This window comes from Somniosus microcephalus, chromosome 11 (genome assembly GCF_052327205.1).
Source record: "Somniosus microcephalus isolate GS21.2 chromosome 11, FLI_Smic_1.0, whole genome shotgun sequence".
NCBI classification, from domain to species: Eukaryota; Metazoa; Chordata; class Chondrichthyes; order Squaliformes; family Somniosidae; genus Somniosus; species Somniosus microcephalus.
Genome location: NC_140997.1, coordinates 138,486,205 through 138,509,663, shown reverse-complemented (window position 1 = coordinate 138,509,663; position 23,459 = coordinate 138,486,205). Strand labels below are relative to the sequence as shown.

At 47.5% G+C, this 23,459-nt stretch overlaps 1 protein-coding gene across 4 annotated transcripts in view; it reads left to right on the top strand.

The window, feature by feature from the left end:
- Positions 1–23,459, top strand: part of bap1 (BRCA1 associated deubiquitinase 1) — a 79,663-nt gene that overhangs the window by 33,011 nt on the left and 23,193 nt on the right. For 2 of the 4 annotated variants that reach the window (XM_086001304.1, XM_086001305.1), the window contains exons 4-9: positions 5,538–5,670; positions 13,084–13,203; positions 14,454–14,515; positions 18,424–18,566; positions 21,395–21,473; positions 22,179–22,302. In XM_086001304.1, coding sequence (XP_085857430.1) covers positions 5,538–5,670; positions 13,084–13,203; positions 14,454–14,515; positions 18,424–18,566; positions 21,395–21,473; positions 22,179–22,302 — 661 coding nt within the window. The remainder of the gene's footprint in view (positions 1–5,537; positions 5,671–13,083; positions 13,204–14,453; positions 14,516–18,423; positions 18,567–21,394; positions 21,474–22,178; positions 22,303–23,459) is intronic. The other 2 variants (XM_086001306.1, XM_086001307.1) reach the window with 2 other exon arrangements.

Genomic DNA, 23,459 nt, shown 5'->3' with positions numbered 1-23,459 from the left:
GAATAAGTGCCACTTGATAGCACTGTTGACGACACCTTCCATCACTTTGCTGATGATTGAGAGTAGACTGATGGGGTGGTAATTGGCCGGATTGGATTTGTCCTGTTTTTTGTGGACAGGATATATCTGGGCAGTTTTCCACATTGTCAGGTAGATGCCAGTGTTGTAGCTGTACTGGAACACCTTGGCTAGAGGCGCAGCTAGTTCTGGAGCACAAGTCTTCAGCACGACAGCTTGGATGTTGTCGGGGCCCATAGCCTTTGCTGTATCCAGTGCACTCAGCCGTTTCTTGATATCACGTGGATTGAATCAAATTGGTTGAAGACTGGCTTCTGTGATGGTGGGGACCTCAGGAGTAGGCCAATATGGATCAGTCACTCGGCACTTCTGGCTGAAGATAGTTGCAAACGCTTCAGCCTTGTCTTTTGCACTTGTGTGCTGGGCTCAGTCATCGTTGAGGATGGGAATATTCATGCAGCCTCCTCCAGTTAGTTGTTTAATTGTCCACCACTATTCACAACTGGATGTGGCAGGACTGCAGAGCTTTGATCTGATCCATTGATTGTGGAATCACTTATCTGTCTATAGCATGCTGCTTTCGCTGTTTAGCATGCATGTAGTCCTTTGTTGCTGCTTCCCCAGGTTGGCACCGCATTTTTAGGTATGCCTGGTGCTGCTCCTGGCATGCTCTTCTGCACTCCTTATTGAACCAGGGTTGGTCCCCTGGCTTGATGGTAATGGTAGAGTGAGGAATATGCTGGTCCATGAGGTTGTGGTGCAATACAATTCTGCTGCTGATGGCCCACAGGGCCTCATGGATGCCCAGTTTTGAGCTGCTAGATCTGTTATGAATCTGTCCCATTTAGCACGGTGGTAGTGCCACACAAGTGCAGCGAAGATTCACCAGACTGATACCTGGGATGGCAGGAATGACGTATGAGGAGAGATTGGGTCGATTAGGCTTATATTCGCTAGAGTTTAGAAGAATGAGAGGGGATCTCATTGAAACTTATAAAATTCTAACAGGACTAGACAGACTAGATGCAGGAAGGATGTTCCCGATGGCGGGGGAGTTCAGAACCAGGGGTCACAGTCTAAGGATAAGGGGTAAGCCATTTAGGACTGAGATGAGGAGGAATTTCTTCATCCAGAGAGTGGTGAACCTGTGGGAATTCTCTGCCACACAGGGCAGTTGAGGCCAATTCATTAAATATATTCAAGAAGGAGTTGGATATATTTCTTGAGGCTAAAGGGATCAAGGGATATGGGGAGAAAGCAGGGACAGGGTACTGAATTTGGATGATCAGCCATGATCTCATTAAATGGCGGAGTGGGCTCGAGGGGCCGAATGGCCTACTCCTGCTCCTATCTTCTATGTTTCTAAACATGATGGAGGGTTTCCTCAGTGTGAAGATGGGTCTTCGCCTCCACAAGGGCTGTGCGGTGGTCACTGCTACCAGTGCTGTCATGGACAGATGCCTCTGCGACAGGTAGATTGGTGAGGACGAGGTCAAGTAGGTGTTTCCCTCGTGTTGGTTCTCTCACCACCTGCCGCAAGCCCAGACTGGAAACTATGTCCTTCAGGACTCGGCCAGCTCGGTCAGTAGTGCTGCTACCGAGCCACTCTTGGTGATGGACATTGAAGTCCCCCACCCAGAGCACACTCTGTACCCTTGCTACCCTCAGTGCTTCTTCCAAGTGGTGTTCAACATGGAGGAGTACTGATTCATCAGCTGAGTTAGAACCTGCCCCGGTGAAGACCACAATGGATGGATTCTCCCTGTATGAATCTCATTTGACCTGGGACCAGTGTGCCAGTTAGAATTTTGGCTGGCGTTTTATGCATTGGGATGATCACAGCTGTTTTGGCAGCGTCTGAGAGAACAATTGTTTGCAGTACTTGGGAGATTCAGTAGTGGTGGGATTTAGGGAGTAGAGCTTCATCAGATTCAGTAGAGAGCACTGGAGCATTTTCAGACTACAGGTTTTAAACTGACACTTGGATTTCACTGGCCTGGATTGTAGTTTCCAGTGCCTGTATAATCTCCTGTGGGAGTGTGAGGAAGGTGTGCTCTGATAGGTGGTGCCAGTCTGTGCATCATCCTGAGAGTGTGAGGAAGGTGTGCTCTGATAGGTGGTGCCAGTCTGTGCATCATCCTGTGGGAGTGTGAGGAAGGTGTGCTCTGATAGGTGGTGCCAGTCTGTGCATCATCCTGAGTGTGAGGAAGGTGTGCTCTGATAGGTGGTGCCAGTCTGCATCATCCTGAGTGTGAGGAAGGTGTGCTCTGATAGGTGGTGCCAGTCTGCATCATCCTGAGTGTGAGGAAGGTGTGCTCTGATAGGTGGTGCCAGTCTGTGCATCATCCTGAGAGTGTGAGGAAGGTGTGCTCTGATAGGTGGTGCCAGTCTGTGCATCACCCTGAGAGTGTGAGGAAGGTGTGCTCTGATGGGTGGATTGGGATTATGGTGTTGTCACTAGGAAGTCGGTAAATTGCATGTCAGTTCCTATTAGGTCTCGTGTACTGCCGTACAGTTATAGATTCTGTCCTTCTAGACTGGGGTGAAAAGAACATTTTGAAATGTATAACTCTAGGCACAGATGTGTCAATGGTGGTTTAAAAAAAAATTCTCAGGATGTGAGCGTCGCTGGCAAGGCCAGCATTTATTGCCCATCGCAATTATTGGCACAATTTTAAATGCGGTGCAGGAACAGAGAGACCTGGGGTGTGTGTTCACAAATCTTTGAAGGTGGCAGGACAAGTTGAGAAGGCTGTTTAAAAGCATACAGGATCTTCAGCTTTATAAAAGAGGCATAGAGTACAAAAGCAAAGAAGTTATGCTAAACCTTTATAAAACACTGGTTAGGCCCCAGCTGGAGTATGGTGTTCAATTCTGGGCATCACACTTTAGGAAAGATGTCAAGGCCTTGGAGCGGGTGCAAAAGAGATTTACTAGAATGGTACCAGGGACCAAGATGAGGGACTTCAGTTATGTGGAGAGACTGGGGTTGTTCTCCTTAGAGCAGAGAAGGCCTAAGAGGAGATTTGATAAAAGGTGTTCAAAATCATGAACGGTTTTCATAGAGTAAAGAAGGAGAAACTGTTTCCAGTGGCAGAAGGGTCAGTAACCAGAGGACACAGATTTACAGTGATGAGTCACCTCTGGTTCTTTTGCCAATGTTCCCCCTAATGTGTGCAACCGCACACCAACAAAATTAGAGAGGTGACATGAGGGAAAGAAATGTACACAGCGAGTTGTCGTGATCTGGATTGTACTGCCCAAAAGGGTGGTGGAAGCAGATTCAGTAGGAACTTTCAAAAGGGAATTGGGTAAATACTTGAATGTAAAAAAAATGTCAGGTCTATGGGGAAAGATCAGGGGAGTGGAACTAATATCAAAGAGCTGGCGCAGACACAATGGGGGAATGGCTTCTTTCTGGGCTGTATCAGTCTATGATCCATTGTTGCCCTGAGAAGGTTATGGTGGGCATTCTCCTTGAACCGCTGCAGTCCGTATATTCATTGTAGTGGTTTGATGCAACTAAGTGGCTTATTAGGCCACTCCAGAGGGCAGTTGGTGTTGGTAAATTGCATGTCCAGGCTGGTATCACATGTCGGCCAGACCGGGTAAGGACAGCAGGTTTCCTTCCCAAAAAGACATTAGTGAACCAGTTGGGTTTTTACGACAATCCGACAGCTTCATGGTCACTTTCTGCACCAGTTATTTTTTAATTTTAGATTTTTTTTCATGATTTCAAATTCTCAAACTGCCATGGTGGCTCTTTGTAACAAACCACCACGTTCTCTAGATTACTAGTCCAGTAACATAACCACTACACTACTGTACCCACATACTACACAGTATTAAACTGTATTGGCACAAGTGTGATTTGTTTTCTCCTGCAGCACATTGGTACCAATACACTTAATAAAGCAAGTTGACAGCATTGCACAGCAAGGTGCAGAGGTCTTCAAATTCCATGTTTGTTTCACTGGGGTCAGAGATGAGCTTGACATCTGCTTATCTATGTTCTGTTTGCTGCCTCCAATAGTGAGGGCACCACTGGACACAAACCTGTCAAGTAAACAACTCCAGTGCTATTGGAGGCAACAAGATTCCCATTGTTGGGGATTCCCTGCGTTGCTGCCAACTGCTGGGCTCCAGCAATAAGAACATAAGAATTAGGAGCAGGAGTAGGCCATATGACCCCTCGAGCCTGCCCCGCCATTCAATAAGATCAAGGCTGATCATCGACCTCAACTCCACTTTCCCGCCCGAGCCTCATATCCCTTGATTCCCCTAGAGTCCAAAAATCTATCAATCTCAGCCTTCAGTATACTCAACGACTCAGCATCTACAGCCCTCTGGGGCAGAGAATTCCAAAGATTCACAACCCCCTGAGTGAAGAAATTCCTCCTCACCTCAGTCTTAAAAGGCCATTATCCTGAGACTATGCCCCTAGTTCTAGACTCTCCAGCCAAGGGAAACAGCCTCTCAGCATCTACCCTGTCAATCCCCCTCAGAATCTTATATGTTTCAACGAGATCATGTTTCTATCGAATGGAGGCACTCGGCTCTGATCTGCTATCTGGTCACAGTCATGCGGACCTCTCAATCCTCCTGGTGCTCTTCCACCGTCTCTGACCTGGCAAAGTTGCTTTGAAGTTGCGTTCACGACTTTTGAAGCAACTACACATTCGTGAGTTGCACACGCAGACTGTCCAATTATGAACAGTAGATTAAAGAGCAAGGGAACCCGGTTATACTGCATTACAGAACACCTAATGGAAACAACTCTATTATGTAAATAGCGGGCATCAGTGCATGCGATGGCTCTGCTCTATGCTTTGTTGCATAGTGTATGTGAGGAGTTCCCAATCAGGTGTCTGTAACAAAACACTGCGTGCTCTTGTGCTACTTATGTACTGGTTCAGACACAACTATTCCAGTGTTCTCCTGGTCGGCCTCTCATCCTCCACACTCTGTAAACTTCAGCTCATCCTCTGCTACCTGTATCCTAACTCGTGCCACTCCTGTCCTTGCTGACTTGCATTGGCTCACGGGCTCCCAACGCCTCCAATTTAAAATTCTCATCTTTGTATTTAAATCCCTTCATAGTCTTGCCCCTCCCTATCTCTGTAACCTCCGACAGCACTACAACCCCCCACCCCACCCCCCCCCCCCAGAATTCTCTGTTCCTCTGACTCTCCCTTTGTCCTAAATTGGCAGCCACACCTTCAGCCACCTAGGCCCTAAACTCTGGAATTCCCTCTTTAAACTCTTCTGCTTCTCCACCTCTCTCTCTTCCTTTAAGAAGTTCCTTAAAGCCCACCACTTCGACCAAGCTTTTGATTACCCTACCAAGTATCGCCTTCTGTGGCCCGGTGGCCATTTTTGTCTTGATTACGCCTCCGTAAAGCACCTTGAAATGTTTGTCTACGTTCAAGGCGTTGCGTAAATGCAAGTTGGTGATGTGATCAAGACTGCCGTGTGATATGGAATGCTACCTCACACTGCTCTTGCCCTCTTGTCTCCAGCCCAGTATACGGATTCATCTTTCTGTTCAAATGGATTGAAGAGCGTAGGTCACGGCGCAAGGTGACACCCCTGGTGGACGAGACATCGGTGATCGATGAGGAAATTGTTAATGACATGTTTTTTGCTCACCAGGTAAGCTGTGGAATTTCGAATGTTGTCTTTCGTGCTGTACGCCCTAGGATGGCGGGACAGTCGATCTTAAAGAATCATACAGCACAAAAGGAAGCCATTTGGAACATGTGTCTCTCTGAAAGAGCTACCCAATTAATCCCACCGGCCTCCACTCTTTCCCCATAGCCCTGCTAATTTCTCCTTTTCAAGTATTTATCCAATTCCCTTTTGAAAGCTACTATTGAATCTGCTTCCACCATGTACTCAGTATATTTTCATAAATGTTATCGATGTGGAATTTGCACATCATTTTTCAAGGGAGGAGAAAAAAAGTAGTTTGTTGTTTTCTCTCCTTCTCTTCCCTCCCTCCCTCCCTCCCCCATCCCTTTAAAACCACCGAGTCTTGCCACTGCCTTCTCGCACAGTAGCCATTCTTCATGCGTGAGCCTCAACGGTATCAGCAGGCTGTTTGAGCATGGAGAGCATCACAGCCAAGCCCAATCTTGTCATTACTTGGTGTCCACACTTCCCAGCGGGGATCATTGGTGGATGATCACGGAGCAGGAATCCCAGCTGATCTTTCTCTTCCAAAGTCCAGTGATGTGGAAGCTAATTGTCGCACCCTATTGTCACCCCCACCCGAGGTCAGCTTACTCAGCACAGACCAGGAATTGAACCCAGGACTTTCTGCTCTGTACGAGTCAGTTCCACACTAGATAAAGCCATCGTGGAGCACGGTTGTAGGTTTTCAGCATATTGCTTTACAGCTGTGGCTGTGTTCCGTTTGAGGTGAAGGACCATGTTAATTTTGGGGCATTCAATTCATCACCTGAAGAAATTGTTAGGTCACTGTAACTGGCCTCAGTGCCTGCAGACTGGGAAGAGAGAAATCAGCCCATTTCCTGCTGCTGATTACTACCTAGTAATATTCCTGCGGCAAATTGTGTGTGGATGGATTTTAGTATCGTTCACTGCTATTGTCCTCCATGGTCTAAAAGCCTGCTGAAACTCATTGAAGAATGACCGCCTGGGTGAGGTACCGGAGGATGACTGGCTCCTGTTGAACCATATCCAAGCAACAGTCAGAGCCTGGAGAGAGAAGAGGGGCAAATTCAGAGGGGAGCAAGAGTAGGTTCTGAACCTTGGGTGTGTTTAATTTCTAAACCTGTTCACAAACAATGCATCTCAATTTGATAACTGCAGCTAGAACAAATTGTGACTGAACAGCTGGCGCAAATGGTTCTCATTTATCTCCACAGTATTGGCAATTAGAGAATCACAATGTTCCAGCACAGAATCGGACCATTTGCCCATCAAGGCTGTGCCAGTGTTTTTCTCCCCATGAGCCACCTTGTCTCAGCCCACTCTTCTGCTAGGCCCCCAACCCCTTTAATTTGCCCTTTTAAATCAGTTGTCTAATTTCCCTTTAAAAGTACTTGTGGACTCTGCTTCAGCAATGGTTTGTGGCAGAGAATTGCACATCCTAACCACGCCTGTGTAAAGAAAGTTTTTCTAGCCTCCGCTTTTAATTTTTTTGTGATTATCTTAAATTTGTGCCCTCTAGTTAACCTCTTACTGACTGACTGACTAGTGGAAACAACCCCTCACTATTAACCCTATTATAATCTTAAAGACCCTACCATAATCCTGCTGTGTGATGCACTACCAGAATTAGTGATTGCACAACGGACCATGTCAATATTTAAAAATGGGGATAAAGGGATATGGAAAAAGGGTGGGCACATGGGATTAGGATTACTGCTCACGTGGAGGATAAACACCAACACAAACTGGTTGGGCCAAACAATTCGTTTCCCTGTTGTATAATTTCTATGTAATAACCTCAACTTCCTTCGCCTCTGAAAAAAGCTCTATCTTCTTAAGACCCTCTGCATAATTGTTATCCTTCATTCCTGGTATCATCCAAGTGAAACTATACTGCACCTTTTCAATTGATTTTATATCCTTCCTATAAAGGGGTGCCCAAAACTGTCCACACTACTCCAATCGCAGCCTAACTAAGGTCTTGTACATGTTCAGTATTACATCCTTGCTTTTGTATTCTCTGTATCTAGATAGAAAAGCAAGGAAACTGCTTAAATTTTTTTGGCCTGATCTACATATGCTGCCACCACCTGTTAATGACCTATGTATCTGCGCCCACTGTTCTTCAACTCCATTTAGAATCTTACCCTTTAAGGTGTACTTGCTTTCCATATTCGAACTTCCAAAATGTATTACTTCACATTTCTCTGCCCAAATTGCGTCTTCCACCTACCTGCCCATCTCTTTCCCCCTGCAGTTTTTCCACAGTCCTTGTCTTAATTTGGCATGCCTCCCTCCATTGTCACTATCAAATTTTGATATTATTTCCCCAATTCCTAAGTTCAGTTTATTTATGTATCTGGTAAATAAGAACAGCCCCGAACACAGACTCCTTGGAAGTCCATTTACCATATCTATCCAGTCCAAGATAGATCTGTGGTAAACCACTGTTACCGTTCACAACCGTTCACTATTGTTACACTGTTGTTATCACTGTTTACACTGTTGTTATCACTACACAAGGTTACCTCTTGCCACGCACGCTGTTATACCTAGGCATACCTCAGCTGACTCCGCCCATGGCTCCGCCTGCTTGCCCAGGTATAAAGGTGACCGCTTGGCTAGTATTCTTCCTTGTTGGAACCGATCACCCACGAGGGTGGGCTCTGTTATTTAGCCAATAAAAACCTATAGTTACTATCTTAACTCGTCGCTTTTCATGGAATGAATTGATAGGTATATCAATTTTATTGGCTAAATTTTGAAATGAGTGGATCGGAGCAGCCAAACGACCAGCCAAACGGCCAGCTACAACAGCCCCAGCAGCCGACCTGGCTGCGAGCCCTCCGACCGCCGTACCTGGATCTAAACCCACAGGCAGCGAATTCAGCCCTCGACTTCGAACACTGGCTGAGCTGTTTCGAATCCTACCTGGGAGCCTCCGGCGTGCCTCCGGAATCCAAACTAAGAGTCCTGACCGCCCAGGTGAGCCCTAAAGTATTTGCACTCATCCGGGACCTTGCTACATACGAGGACGCCCTCAACCTGCTAAAAGAGCAGTACCGGAGCCCAGTAAATTCAATGTATGCCAGACATCTCCTAAGATCCCGCTCACAACAGCCAGGAGAGTCTGTAGATGAATTTTTACGGGCGCTACAAACACTCTTCAGGGACTGTGACTTTAAAGCTGTAACGGCTGCAGAAAATACTGAAGGAAATATCCGCGATGCCTTCGTGAAAGGCCTTCGGTCCGACTACTCACGGCAAAGACTGCTCGAATCAAAGGACCTCAAATTGAAAACAGCTGCAGCCCTCGCTCGCTCCCTGGAAGTGGCCCATCGGGACCTCGAGGCGTACTCCAGGTACAGTGCTGCGCGACCCTGGGACTCGGGCCCGACTCCGGCCGCAATACCCCTTGCACCGCCGCCCCTGGGACCTACTATGGCGTCGGTGTCCCGGAATCGATCGGGACCGCCACCCCCGGGACCTGTTGCGGCAGCGGACCTCCGCGATCGGGCCACCAGCTGCTTCTTCTGTGGCCAGGCGAGACATCAAAGGGCGCGCTGCCCTGCAAGGAACGCGACCTGCTCGGGCTGCAAAAAGAAAGGCCACTTCGTAAACGCCTGCAGGGGGAAAGCCACAGACGCCAGCAGTGCCTCATGTGAGTTGTGGGGGCGGCCATCTTTGATCAAGGCCACAGATGCCAGCATTGCATCATGTGAGTCGTGGGGGCGGCCATCTTTGATCAAGGCCACAGACGCCAGCAGTGCCTCATGTGAGTTGTGGGGGCGGCCATATTCTCCGCCATTTTGTCCAACTTCGTGGGGATCCGCGTCATGGGCGCCGCCATTTTGTTCGCCGCACTCGGCCACCGTTTTGTTTCCAGACCCGACCACCGCCTCACCTGCAGACTACAGCAGCTCACTCAGCCATACACTGGCCTCCGTCACGCTTGACCAAGCTCTCCCGCATCATCTGTCCAAGTCCATGATGGACATCGAAGTAAACGGCCACGCCACGACCTGCCTGTTCGACAGCGGAAGCACGGAGAGTTTTATTCACCCAGACACGGTGAGCTGCTACTCCCTCACTGTCCGGCCAACGCGCCATCGGATCTCGATGGCGGCGAAGTCCCATTCAACAGACATCAGCGGCTACTGTGTGGTGACCCTGTCGGTTAGGGGCACGGAATATAAAAACTTTAAACTTCTCGTCCTGCCCCAGCTCTGCGCTGCCGTCCTACTAGGGCTGGATTTCCAAAGCCACCTTCAAAGTGTCACTTTGGCTTACGGTGGATCCCTCCCCCCACTCACAGTCTGCAACCAGCAAAATTTAAACCGCCCGCCGCGTACCACCTGCGGCCTCTCCACCCTCAAAGTCCCGCCCCCCTCCTTGTTCGCTAACCTCACCCGTGACACTAAACCCGTCGCTACCAAGAGCAGGCGGTACAGCGCCGGGGACAGAGCTTTTATTAGCTCTGAGGTGCAGCGACTCCTGAGGGAGGGCATCATCGAGGGGAGCACCAGCCCCTGGCGTGCCCAGGTCGTAGTCGTTAAGACCGGCGATAAACACCGCCTAGTCATCGACTACAGCCAAACCATAAACCGGTACACCCAGCTGGACGCATACCCCCTTCCCCGCATATCTGATATGGTCAACCAGATTGCACAGTACCGGGTATTCTCCACCATCGACCTCAAGTCGGCCTATCACCACCTCCCTATCCGCCCTGAGGACCGCCAGTATACCGCCTTCGAGGCGAATGGCCGCCTCTACCACTTCCTTAGGGTTCCCTTCGGCGTCACCAACGGGGTTTCGGTCTTCCAAAGGGAGATGGACCGGATGGTTGACCAGAATGCGCTGCAGGCCACGTTCCCTTATCTAGATAACGTCACCATCTGCGGCCGCGACCAGCAGGACCACGATGTTAATCTGGAGAAATTCCTCCGTACGGCCCAACGGCTGAACCTCACTTACAATAAGGAGAAATGTGTGTTTAACACCTCGCGCCTTGCCATCCTCGGCTGCGTAGTAGAGAACGGAGTCATCGGCCCCGACCCCGAAAGAATGCGCCCCCTCATGGAGCTTCCCCTCCCCCACTGTCCAAAGGCGCTGAAGAGAACCCTGGGGCTCTTCGCTTACTATGCCCAATGGGTGCCCAATTATGCGGACAAAGCCAGACCCCTCATGAAGTCCACCTCCTTCCCCCTGACAGCAGAAGCAGGCGCAGCCTTCTCCCTCATAAAAGGAGACATTGCGAAGGCCACAATGCACGCAGTGGATGAGTCCATCCCTTTCCAAGTGGAAAGCGATGCATCCGACTTCGCCCTAGCTGCAACCCTTAACCAGGCGGGGAGACCTGTGGCCTTCTTCTCAAGGACCCTCCAGGGTCCTGAGATCCGACACTCTTCTGTCGAGAAGGAGGCCCAGGCGATTGTGGAGGCGGTACGACGCTGGAGGCATTACCTGGCAGGCAAACGATTTACCCTCCTCACCGACCAGCGTTCGGTTGCTTTTATGTTTAATAACAAGCTGAAGGGCAAAATCAAGAACGACAAGATCTTGAGGTGGAGAATTGAGCTCTCCACCTACGATTACGATATCTTGTACCGGTCTGGTAAACTCAACGACCCCCCAGATGCTCTATCACGAAGTACATGCGCCAACGCGCAAGTTGATAGACTGCGAACCCTCCACAACGACCTCTGCCACCCCGGGGTCACCAGACTTTACCACTTCATTAAGGCCCGCAACCTGCCCTACTCCATCGAGGAGGTCAGGACCATGACCAGGAACTGCCAAACCTGTGCCGAATGCAAACCGCATTTCTATAGGCCGGACAGAGCAAGCCTGATCAGGGCCACCCGCCCCTTTGAGCGCTTGAGCATCGATTTTAAGGGGCCCCTCCCGTCCTCTGACCGTAATGTGTACTTCCTCAACATTATTGACGAGTACTCCCGTTTCCCCTTTGCCATCCCCTGCCCAGACATGACCAGTACCACGGTCATCAAATGCCTGAACGACCTCTTCGCCTTGTTCGGGTTCCCGAACTATATACATAGCGACCGGGGCGCATCCTTCATGAGCGAGGAACTTCGCCAGTTCCTGCTTGCGAGAGGTACTGCTGCGAGCAGGACCACCAGCTACAACCCCCGGGGGAACGGCCAGGTGGAAAGAGAAAACGCGACAGTTTGGAAGGCCGTCCTCTTAGCCCTAAAGTCTAAGGGCCTCCCAACCTCTCGCTGGCAGGAAGTCCTCCCGGCAGCGCTCCACTCCATCCGGTCACTGCTTTGCACTGCCATTAACGCCACCCCCCATGAACGAATGTTTGTTTTCCCCAGGAAGTCGACTACGGGAACCTCGTTACCAACATGGCTGACTTCTCCGGGGCCCGTCCTGCTGCGGAAGCACGTGAGGGCCCATAAAACGGACTCCCTGGTCGAGAGGGTGGACCTCCTGCACGCCAACCCCCAGTACGCCTATGTGGCATACCCAGACGGGCGGGAGGACACTGTCTCCTTGCGAGACCTCGCACCCTCGGGCACCCCTGAGATACCACCGTTACCCCCCACCACTCCCCCAAATCCAGCTCCTGTAGACGGCATGCCGGAACCCCAGGAGCCTTCGTCGACCACGCAGACACCAGCATTAACATCGGATACTGCACCGCCGCTGCTGCGCCGATCAGAAAGGCTTACGAGGCCGCCTGAGAGACTGACATACCCGAACTGGTAGTACACTTCACCCCGCCGGACTCAATTTTAAACAAGGGGTGAATGTGGTAAACCACTGTTACCGTTCACAACCGTTCACTATTGTTACACTGTTGTTATCACTGTTTACACTGTTGTTATCACTACACAAGGTTACCTCTTGCCACGCACGCTGTTATACCTAGGCATACCTCAGCTGACTCCACCCATGGCTCCGCCTGCTTGCCCAAGTATAAAGGTGACCGCTTGGCTAGTATTCTTCCTTGTTGGAACCGATCACCCACGAGGGTGGGCTCTGTTATTTAGCCAATAAAAACCTATAGTTACTATCTTAACTCGTCGCTTTTCATGGAATGAATTGATAGGTATATCAAGATCCTTTACCCTATCTCTTGTTTTTTGCCCTTCAATCATCTTCCTATCCATGTGACCACATTCCCTATATTTCAATGTGTCGTAAGTCTCTTATGAGGTACCTTATCCAATACTTTTTGCAAATCCATAAAAACTACATCCGCTGTATTGTTTAACTGCCCTCTTTTATTTCCTTAAAGAATTCTATAAGGTTCGCCAAGCATGACCTGTCTTTTATAAACCTATGCTGACTGGCCCTGATTAGCTTGTGTTTCTCCAAGTGCTCAGTAATTTAATGACATTTTTCGATCTTGTCCCGAAGCTGATCCCGAACTCGTGTGCGACGCATGCTTTGCTCAGTGTCCTCTTGAATTGCGACAATGTGGAGTTGGGTCCCACCCTCAGCCGAATGAAGGACTTTACCAAAGGATTCAGCCCAGAGGTACGGGTTCACCGTGAGAATATCCCACTCCGGCTGAAACTGCTTTGATTTCTTAAGTTGTTGGTAGTGATTTGGGGAGTCAAAATATAGAACTGAGTAACCCTTGAATCTGCTAATCAAAGAATGAGTTTGTTGCAAATAGATTTTTTTACCGTTCAGCACAGGTACAGTTGTTTTGGTGAAATGTGTTCTTTCTTTCTGTGTATTCCTGTGTCTCCACAGACCCTGCACCAGCTACAGCATCTACCTCAGCTGTTCTAAATTGTATGAAAGAATGGCCTAGGGCTAACTGTGCAATGTTCTTCTCATAGTTACATAACTCTTTGCAGATTATAGGACCATTTTCATTTCTGAAAAAAAAATAAAGTTGGTTTTTAATTTAATTTGAGAAAGAAATGCCAGTCCCCAGGGCAGGCACTCGGAGGCATGCTCCAGCTCAGTTCCAACTGTCGTGTAGCCGGAGTGCCCCACTAGACACTCTGTCCCCTTGGGAAATGTTTAAAACCATTTTAAAAATGTATTTATTTTATTTAGAAGCAAGATATTTTATCAGTGTGAGCAATAGCCCCCTGATTGTTCAGTTCTGAACGCCTGGTGTGGTACTGAGCCTTACAAACCAACTTCAGTCACTGGTCTGTCTTGAGTTAGCTGATCTCAACCAAGGTGGTGCTAGAGGTGCTACAGTTGTCCTCAGCATCATGGACCAAGGAGGTGGGGAAATTAACCTAGGCTTCCCGTTGTTTCTGATGGCTATTCAGTGCCATGTGCTGGAAAACGCACGTGTCAGGTGAGGATAGGATCAGACACAACTGCGACGAGCTCCGTTGTCAAAGAGCTTGCCGACATCCCCTGTCTAGGCTCTCACATGCAGAGTGGCCACTTGAGTGAGGTATGCATTGGTACAGTTACCCAGCCAAGAGTCAGTGCCTTCAGCAGAAGGGGAGAATCAGAGGAGGGGCCAAACAGTTTGAGCAAGTCGGACTTTCAACACGAGGCCCACATAATGTGATAGCAAAATACTGCGGATGCTGGAAATCCGAAACAACAACAGAAAACGCTGGAAAAACTCAGCAGGCCAGGGCAGCATCCGTGGAGAGAGAAACGGAGTTAACGTTTCAGGTCAAAGACCCTTCGTCAGAACACATAATGTGACTGTGAATGAAGCAGGGTCAGGCACACTTGGGCTGGAAGCTGTTATTACTGCATTATTAACCCACAAGTGACCAGCACTATTCATTTTGGCTCCACAGAGTAAAGGCTATGCAATCGGTAACGCTCCGGAGTTAGCAAAGGCCCACAACAGCCATGCCAGGTAGGAGTACGATTTATTTTTCAGTCTTTGGTGGAATGCGACACAATCAAGGGTTCAAATACAATTTAGAAATTCTGGCAAATCTCCTGTGGCATTCCTCATGGGCGGTCTGGAGCAATTTTGATATTTAGCTGCCAATGTCACCTATATAAAACCTGGCCTGTCCCTTTTAAACCACTACTGAATACTCACTGTGGGGAAGCAGTCTAAATAGGCAAATCCAAGTTACGGTAGTTGCCGGTAAATTTCTAGCTTTTTAAAGATTGTTTTCTATCTGTAACAAAGTCTGGGGTATGAAGAATGTGCGCTGATGCAAGCATTCTATTTAAAAAGAGAGACCTGAGGAACATCATTTATCTTTTTATCGTACAATAAAAGCCGGGATAATGAAATAAAACTAGCCACTTGATAGTCAAGCATCCAAGTTTTGTAATCTGAGAGAAACTATGAACAGATGGCTTCCCCCATGGCTCAACTACTTAAATTTATAAACGCACTCCTCGCTTTTGGAAAGGTGTCTTGAAGCACTCGGCACAGTGAAGGGAAAATCAGGGGTTGGATCTGTTAACGCGGCCTAAAGGAAGGGTTTTCAGGAGTCTTTTGAAAGCACGGAGGGAGGTGGCATGGTGGAGGGGTTTAGGGAAGAGTTCTGTCGGGGTGTAATGGCTCTGTTTGTAAATGTAGCGCCCGGCATGGTACAGAGCAGAAGGTCCTGGTTCATCTCCAGTCTGTGCTGAATTACCTGATCTTAGCTAATGGTGCTACAAATGGCCTTGACCATGTGCTGGGAAGGTTTGAGGACAGCATCAGGTTTGACTGTGATGCCTTCCATGGTAAAAATGCCTGCCATCTCAGTGGTTTTAAAGGTACAGGGCAGGTTAAACATAACCAACATTGGCAGCTGAATATCAAAACTGTGCTCCAGACCATCCATGAGCAATGCCATGGGAAACCTGCCAGAATTCCAAAACAGTACGAGAATACAAAAGCAAAATACTGTACTGTAAATGCTTGAAATACTCAGCAGGTCAGGCAGCATCTGTGGAGAGAGAAACAGAGTTAACGTTTCAGGTCGATGACCCTTCGTCAGAACTAGAAAAAGTTGGAGATGGAACAGGTTTTTAAGCAAGTGTAGGGGCAAGGAAAAGGGGGTGGGGAGGAAAGAACAAAAGAGGTCTGTGATAGGATAGAAGGCAGGAGAGATTAAGAGACAAAAGGGATGATGGTGCAAGGCAAAAGGAGATGGTAAAGGGACAAGTTAAGAAACAAAAGATGACTCTAGATGAAGTGTAAATGGCAATGGTAGAATGATCGACAGCTGCCATGTGAGAGAGAAAAAAAAATTAGGGCAGAGGTTATGGTCTGAAATTGTTGAACTTGATGAGTCCAGAAGGCTGTAAAGTGCCTAATCAAAAGATGAGGTGCTGTTCCTCAAGCTTGCATTGAGCTTCGTTGGAACAGTGTAAGAAGCTGAGGATGGTGAGGTCAGAGTGGGAGTGGAGTGGAGAATTAAAGTGACAGGCGACCGGAAGCTCGGGGTCACGTTTACGGACTGAACGGAGGTGTTCCGAAAAGCAGTCATCCAATCTGCATTTAGTCTCCCCAATGTAGAGGAGACCGCATTGTGAGCAGCGAATACAGTATACTAAATTGCAAGAAGTACAAGTATATCGCTGTTTCACCTGGAAGGAGTGTTTGGGACCCTGGACAGTGGGAAGGGTGGAGGTAAAAGGGCAGGTGTTGCATCTCCTGCGCTTGCACGGGAAGATGCCGTGGGAAGGGGGTGTTGGGGGTGATTGAGGAGTGGGCCAGGGTGTTGCGGAGGGAGCGGTCCCTTTGGAATGCTGAAAGAGGAGGGGAGGAGAAGATGTGTTTGATGGTGGGATCATGCTGGAAATGGCGGAGGATGATCCGTTGAACGTGGAGGCTGGTGAGGACAAGGGGAACCCTATCATGGTTCCAGGAGGGAGGGGAAGAGGTGAGGACAGAAGTGCGGGAAATAGAACGGACACAGTCGAGGGCCACGTCAACCACGGTAGAAAAAGGAAGTCATATCGGAAGCACTAATATGGAAGGTGACATCATCAGAACAGATACGGCGGAGACGGAGAGACTGGGAGAATGGAATAGAATCCTTACAGGAAGCGGGGTGGGAGGAAGTGTAGTCCAGGTAGCTGTGGGGATCAGTGGGCTTATACTGGATGTTTGTTGATAGCTTACCCCCAGAAATGGAGACAGAGAAGTTGAGGAAGGGAAGGGAAGAGTCGGTGAGGGAAGGGTGGAAATTGGAAGCAAAGTAAATAAAATTTTCTAGATCAGGGTGAGAGCGGAAACTGCACCGATAGTCATCAATGTACCAGAAAAAGAGGTGAGAGAGGGGACCTGAGTAGAACTGGAACAAAAAATGTTCCACATATCCCACTGCAGTAACCAAATTAATATCATACTTTAGTTTGTTAGAATATGTATAATGTAGCACCAGTGTACAGGGTGGAGGTAGCGAATTAATTCATACCCTGAGTTAAATGGTAGATAGGCCTGTATTTATTGTATTTATCCAGCTAAACTCTAAAGACAAGTACTGAGATGATGGGAAATTAAACTGTGAAGCCAGCTGCAGAGTCTGGCTCGTGGGAAGATTGGGGAGGATGCCTATTCGGCCAGGCAGGATAGCACGCATACAAGATAACATACATAAGAATTAAGTGACAAGGCGGCCTTCGCTTGTTTGTGAAGCTACAACATGGTTGTCTAAAAGGCAAAATGGCTTACCTTACAACATGAGCAGGTTACAAGGTGAGAATCTGTGCTTTGCAGAGATAGTTCAGACCAGTAGGCTGATTGAACAAGAACTGTTATCTTATGAAAACATGTTACTGAGCAGGCTACAAGAATAGATAAGAAGAAGGCCATGATAATAGAGGAGTTGGAATAAGTCAAACAAGCAAAAAACATGATTAACTGCGGAATATGGGGAGAAGTGTAAAAATGTCACGCGGTAGAAGCAATGGATATAATAGAATACTAGAGACTATGATTGATAGATTTGTACCCGCCCCTAGGGCAGGATATGACTGATAAGATTATGTATAAGAATGTAACTCACTAAACTTTCGGTGGAGTTGGATCCGAGAGCGGTCTCGGAAGGTTCTCCCCAGGCCTGTGAATAAAGACCATTTTGAACCTCCAATCGAAGTCTGTCATCCGTACGTAGCTAAGCGTCGACCTTGTATATCACTTGGTCCGCTTGTAGCTTACATCAATTGGCGTAGTCGGCAAGCATAGCTAGGACCCATGCGGGTTCCTATAGCAACACCTTTAATTCGGAGGAAATGAGTGGAGTCAAAGGAGAAGTTGTTCAATACTCTATACCAAGTGACTTTATCTTTGTCACTTCGCCTCCGAGTCACAAGGTTGTGGGTTCAAGTCCCACTCCAGAGACTTGAGCACAAAAATCTCGGCTGACACTCCAGTGCAGTACTGAGGCAGTGCAGCACTGTTGGAGGTGCCGTCTTTCGGATGAGACGTTAAACCGAGGCCCTGCCAGCGCGCTCAGGTGGATGTAAAAGATCTCATGGCACTATTTCGAATAAGAGCAGGGGAGTTATCCTCTCTTTCTTTCCTTCTCCTTCCTTCTGTTATTGCCTCCCATGCGTAGGTAAATGACTGACTTTACCACAGTGTCTCCAAGTGTAATTCCAGCTTGGGAGTGGGAATTAACGGGAGGGGATGGAATCCTGCCTGAGTCCCCGCCACTCCATGAAGTTCTGCACGTTTGCAGTGCCACTGCTGCTCATAATTCTCCTTCCCTTGAGTCCAATAGTTTAATAGTGTTCCCTGCTGAATAAGTGCTTTGAGAATGGCGTGACGCTCCTTAGCTGAGCTTATTATCTCTTTTTTTACTCTAGGCCAGAGCCACGGCACCTTCCGGAGAAACAGAATGGAATCAGCGCTGTGAGGACCATGGAGGCCTTTCACTTTGTCAGTTATGTTCCCATTAAAGGCCGCCTCTTTGAACTGGATGGTTTGAAAGCCTATCCCATTGATCACGGTATGAGCCACTCTGCTTGGTCTTGCACATCAACATAAGACAGGCACTTCAGTTTGCATTGAACGTTCAGACATAACCTGCAGCTTCTTTAGTTGGTGGCAGGCCTCCCTTTATATATCCAATTAGTAATTGAATTTTTGGTCCTGATAGTTTAACTGAACAGGCCGCATTCCCCCTTTCAGCTTACGTCACACATTATGGGTTTACATTTATCCCCTTCCATCTTTCAAGACCTCCTGCTTCCAGGCATCTTTTATCCTCCATGTCCTATGAATAGATTGTGGACTTCCCTCTGCTTTAACACTGGTGCTGTTGTATGTGAGTGCTGGAGGTAAGCGGCGTCTTGGAATTCCAGTCCACAGTAACGGCAGTAGGGCCTATTATTTACCACCTCATGCCATCTCCACTGAGTATTTGCTGCACCACTTCCCCACAGTGGATCAATTGGTAACGCTCGCTGTAGAACTGAGCCTCACATACCAGGTAGGTCGTGGGTGTGGCCCTTCGCTTCTGTTGAGTGATTGTATTTCAGCCAGAGCGGTGGTAAGGGTGAAAGGAAAATTAGCCAAGGTTCCCACTCCTGATTGCTATCCCTGCTGGAAGTGCAAACGTTGATGTCGGGGAGGATACAGTAGGGCTTGGCTCCGCTTTTTCCAGCCCTGACCCTGTGGTTGAATAGTCCATCGACACTCGTTGTCTAGGCTCACATGTGAGGAGCAGCACTTGGATGAGGTATCGGAAAGCAGCCAGTGGTGATGGACTCATACTCCAGCAAGAGGCATTACTTTCAGGAGATGAGATGAGAACATTGAGGAGGAAAAAAATGACAAATACTTAGTGGGAGCAGTGACTAAGGAAAACGTCTTGAAGGAAATCTGCACGCAGCCCAACAGCATAGGGACAGGAGGAGGCCATTCAGCCCCTCAAGCCTGTTCCATTCAGTTAGATCATGGCTGATCTGTACCTCAACTCCATTTACCCACCTTTGCTCCATATCTCTTGATGTCCTCGATCTCAACCGTGAAAATTTCAATTGTCCCAGCATCCACAGCTTTTTGGAGAAGAGTTGCACATTTCCACTACCCTTTGTGTGAAAAAGTGCGCCATGATTTCACACCTAAATGGCCTAGCTCTAATTTTAAGATTATGCCCTCTAGTTCTGGACTCCGCCCCCCCCCCCCCCTCCCCCCAGAAGAAATAGTTTCTCTGCATCTACCTTATAGAATCCTTTTATCATTTTAAACACCTCAATTAGATCACCCCTCAACCTTCTAAACTTGAGGGAATACAAGCCAAGCTTATGCAACCTGCCCTCATAATTTAACCCTCTAAGTCCCAGTATCATTCTGGTGAATTTGCGCTATATCCACTCCAAGCCCAGAACTGAACACAGTGCTCCAGATGTGGTCTGACCAAGACTGCACAACTGAAACATAACTTCCTCCCCATTGTATTCCAGCCTCTGAGATAAAGGCCAACATTCCATTAGCCTTTTTAATTACTTTTGTACCTGTCTACTAGCTTTTAGTACTTGGACATTTTCTAGTCTCTCCATTAAAAACAATATTCTTTCTTTGATCCAAAGTGGATGACCTCACACTTGCCCACATTATACTCCATCTGCCACTGTTTTTCCCACTCACTAAATCTGTCTCTGTCCCTTTGTAACTTCCTGCTCGCATCTACACAACTTACTGTGCCTCACAATTTAGTGTCATCAGCAAACTTTCTGTGCCATGGAGCACACACGCTGAGCATACATGCTGCCAGAGAATGCTCGTAATATACATCATCCCAGTACACTAGCCCCACTTAAATGAATGCATAGAGCCCTGTAATTGTATAAACTCTTATCAGAGGACTAATGGAGGAGAAGGTGTACCTCATTCAGCCTGGTTACACCCATTTTAAGCCCATCTTTTAAAAGTTGGGGCGGGGGTGGAGAGAGGTTATGGTGGAACTTAAAATTGTTGTGTGTGCACAATAGTCACTCAAACTTTATTACAATATAAGTGTTCATTTGTAAGACGGCTCATTTGTATAATACAATACCGTGTATATTTAAGGTAGGATAGCACCGAGGTGACACATGGACAGTTACATTTTCCCGTATACTGGCTCAGACTGTAATTAAACCTGCTTTCTGCCATGTGTTGGTCTTCTATAAATACTTAACCAGGGCATTCGATAACTGGAAGCTGAGATGAACTGCCAACAAAATTCAGTCTGTCACCTCCAGTAACATTTAATGAGGACTCTTCCAAATTGTCATGAATTTTTAGCAGTGTCTGAATCCCTGCATTAACTTGAGCAAATATTCTGGTAACATCTTGTAGCAGGAAGCCTGCTAGCTACCTCTCCATCACACTAGTTTTAACCTTTGTTTTGGCATTTGGCAAATTGAATTTTACACCTATCGTGTACCCTCCCTTTCTCTTTATTTTATCAATACTTTCCGCATTAATCTCGTGTTCCTCCTAAGCTCTAATTACACTTCCCCAAACAGGGATGCCCCTTCCTACATCCTTACTGTGTTGATAGCAAGGCTCATTCCCAGGATCTCAAAACTCTGGAACTGCTCACCTCCTGCCATCTCCCCTTCCTCCTACAATCGGCAAGTGTTTCAAACAGAAGCTTAGCATTACCTAATCACTACATTTCGCGTTATCTCATCCTGCACCATGGCCCTTCGCCACGGTTTCTTTAAACAAAAGGTGTATTTTGTTGAAACAAGATTTGAATCTGTAGTGTTTCAGCCTCTGGTGTGGATTTTATGAAGTTTCTGATGAAGTCTGCTGCTTTTGGATAAAGTTCTCTTCTATTTCCAGGGCCATGGGGTGAGGATGAAGAGTGGACAGACAAAGCACGGAGAGTTATAATGGAGCGAATAGGACTGGCTACAGCTGGGTAATGATCTATACTACGGTACACACTTTTATTCAGGAAATTTTAAAAAGCCCCCTGACTCATTTGTTGTCCCTTCTTTATTGTTGGCACCTTGCTAATGAGATTGGTTACCATAACCATGCAACTTGTAGCTCACCAGGTGAGTGTGTATTAAAGGAATATTTAGATGGCAGGTTACCTTCCCTAAAGGACATTCATGAACCAGTTGGGTTCTTGCGACAGTCCGACAGCTTCATGGGCATTTTTACTGATACCAACTCTTTTTTAAACTGAATTCAAATTCTGGATTAGAACTCGCGATTACTAGTCCAGTAACTTAACACTACACTACCGTTATTACCTTTATTGCTGATGAAGATCAAGAGCAGGAATCCTAGCTGATCTTTTCTTTGCTTCCCCACTTCCTAGCTCAGTGTGCTGAGGCTAAATATGGTGCCCTTGCCACCATTCCATCTGAGATCAACACAGACCAAGGATGCAACCTCTAACCTTCGGGGTCTTTAGTGTCCTCAGTACGACATTGGGCAACTACCAACTGAGCCATTGATTTTTTTCACAAGTTATTGATGGCAGCTGTTACTCTTCAGTGCCGGGCAGCAGTTGCAGCTCTGTGCCCATGTGAGAGTTTGAGTTCAAACGTTAAGTGGAGTGAGCTGTTTCATTATTTTATTTTGCGTTGCCAATGTAATTTTTTTTTTGTCCCAGAGAACCTTACCACGATATCCGTTTCAACCTAATGGCGGTGGTGCCGGATCGAAGGATGAAGTACGAGACGAAATTGAGCCTTCTGAAAATGAACCGGCAGACGGTGCTGGAGGCCCTACAGCAGGTATTGTCTGAATCAGGTCATGAACCTTGGCTCTTTGTTCCAATTGCATGTTAGGAAGGACCAGAGGTCACAATATTAAGTTATACAAGACCAAATCTAGGTTAGATGTCAGGAGGTGGTTCAATTGACAGAGAATAGTGGACCTCTGGAACAGGCTGCTGGCTCATGTAGTGAATGCTGATTCACTGAATTCCTTCAAGAGAGAGCTGGACCGGTTTCTGGCTGGAGCAGAGTTGACCTATTACAAAAGGTAGGTACTGCAAGGAATTATCAGGACCAAAGTAATCCCCCCCCCCCCCCCCACCGGACTAGTTTTGATTGCCCAGAGGGGTCGGAGAGGAATTTCCCAGATTTTTTTTCTCCCCATATTGGCCTGGGTTTGTATCAGGTTTTACACCTCTCCCAGGAGATCACATGGTTTTGGGTGGGGTGGAGAGTTTATACATTGTGATCCATACGGTATCACAACTGTGTGGGACAGGCTGGATGGACCAGAGGGTCTTTTCCTGTCCATCATTATTCGTGTGAAAGGGAAGGGTGGTTTTAAGTTCCGCAACCATTTGCACAGGAATACCAACCTGGTACCTCAGTAAATCTGAAAATATGTAATTTCAGTCTTTCAGCTTCCACCACGTGCCTTTCCTCCTTTGGATTCTGGGCACGCCAACAAGTACAGACATACTGGGGAATTTCCTGCTTCTGCTTTAATACAGTGGGAATGATTACTTTTTCATACAAGCTCCACTGTGGACCTCGGCACATCGTCTAGACTGCCACTTCAGCTCTGTATGGAGGGCGTGCTGCATTTCAGCTCAGACATTAAACTGAGGAACCGTCTGCCTGCTCAGGTGGACGGGAAAGAGCCAGTGGCATTGTTCGAAAAAGAGCTGGGATTTCTCCCAGTGTCCCGGCCAACATACCTCCTTCAACTAGCATTGTTCATTCATTTGCTGTTGTGGGATCTTGCTATGCATACATTGGCTTCTGCGTTTCCTACATAACAACACTGACTGCACTTCAAAACTAATTAGTTAGAAAGCGTTCGGATATCCTGTTAGGGAAGATATGATGAGGCGCTGTTTAAATGCAAGTTCATTATTAATGGATTGTTGCCTCTTTAGAAACATGGTATGCTGTCATGAGACTCAGAAAATTTT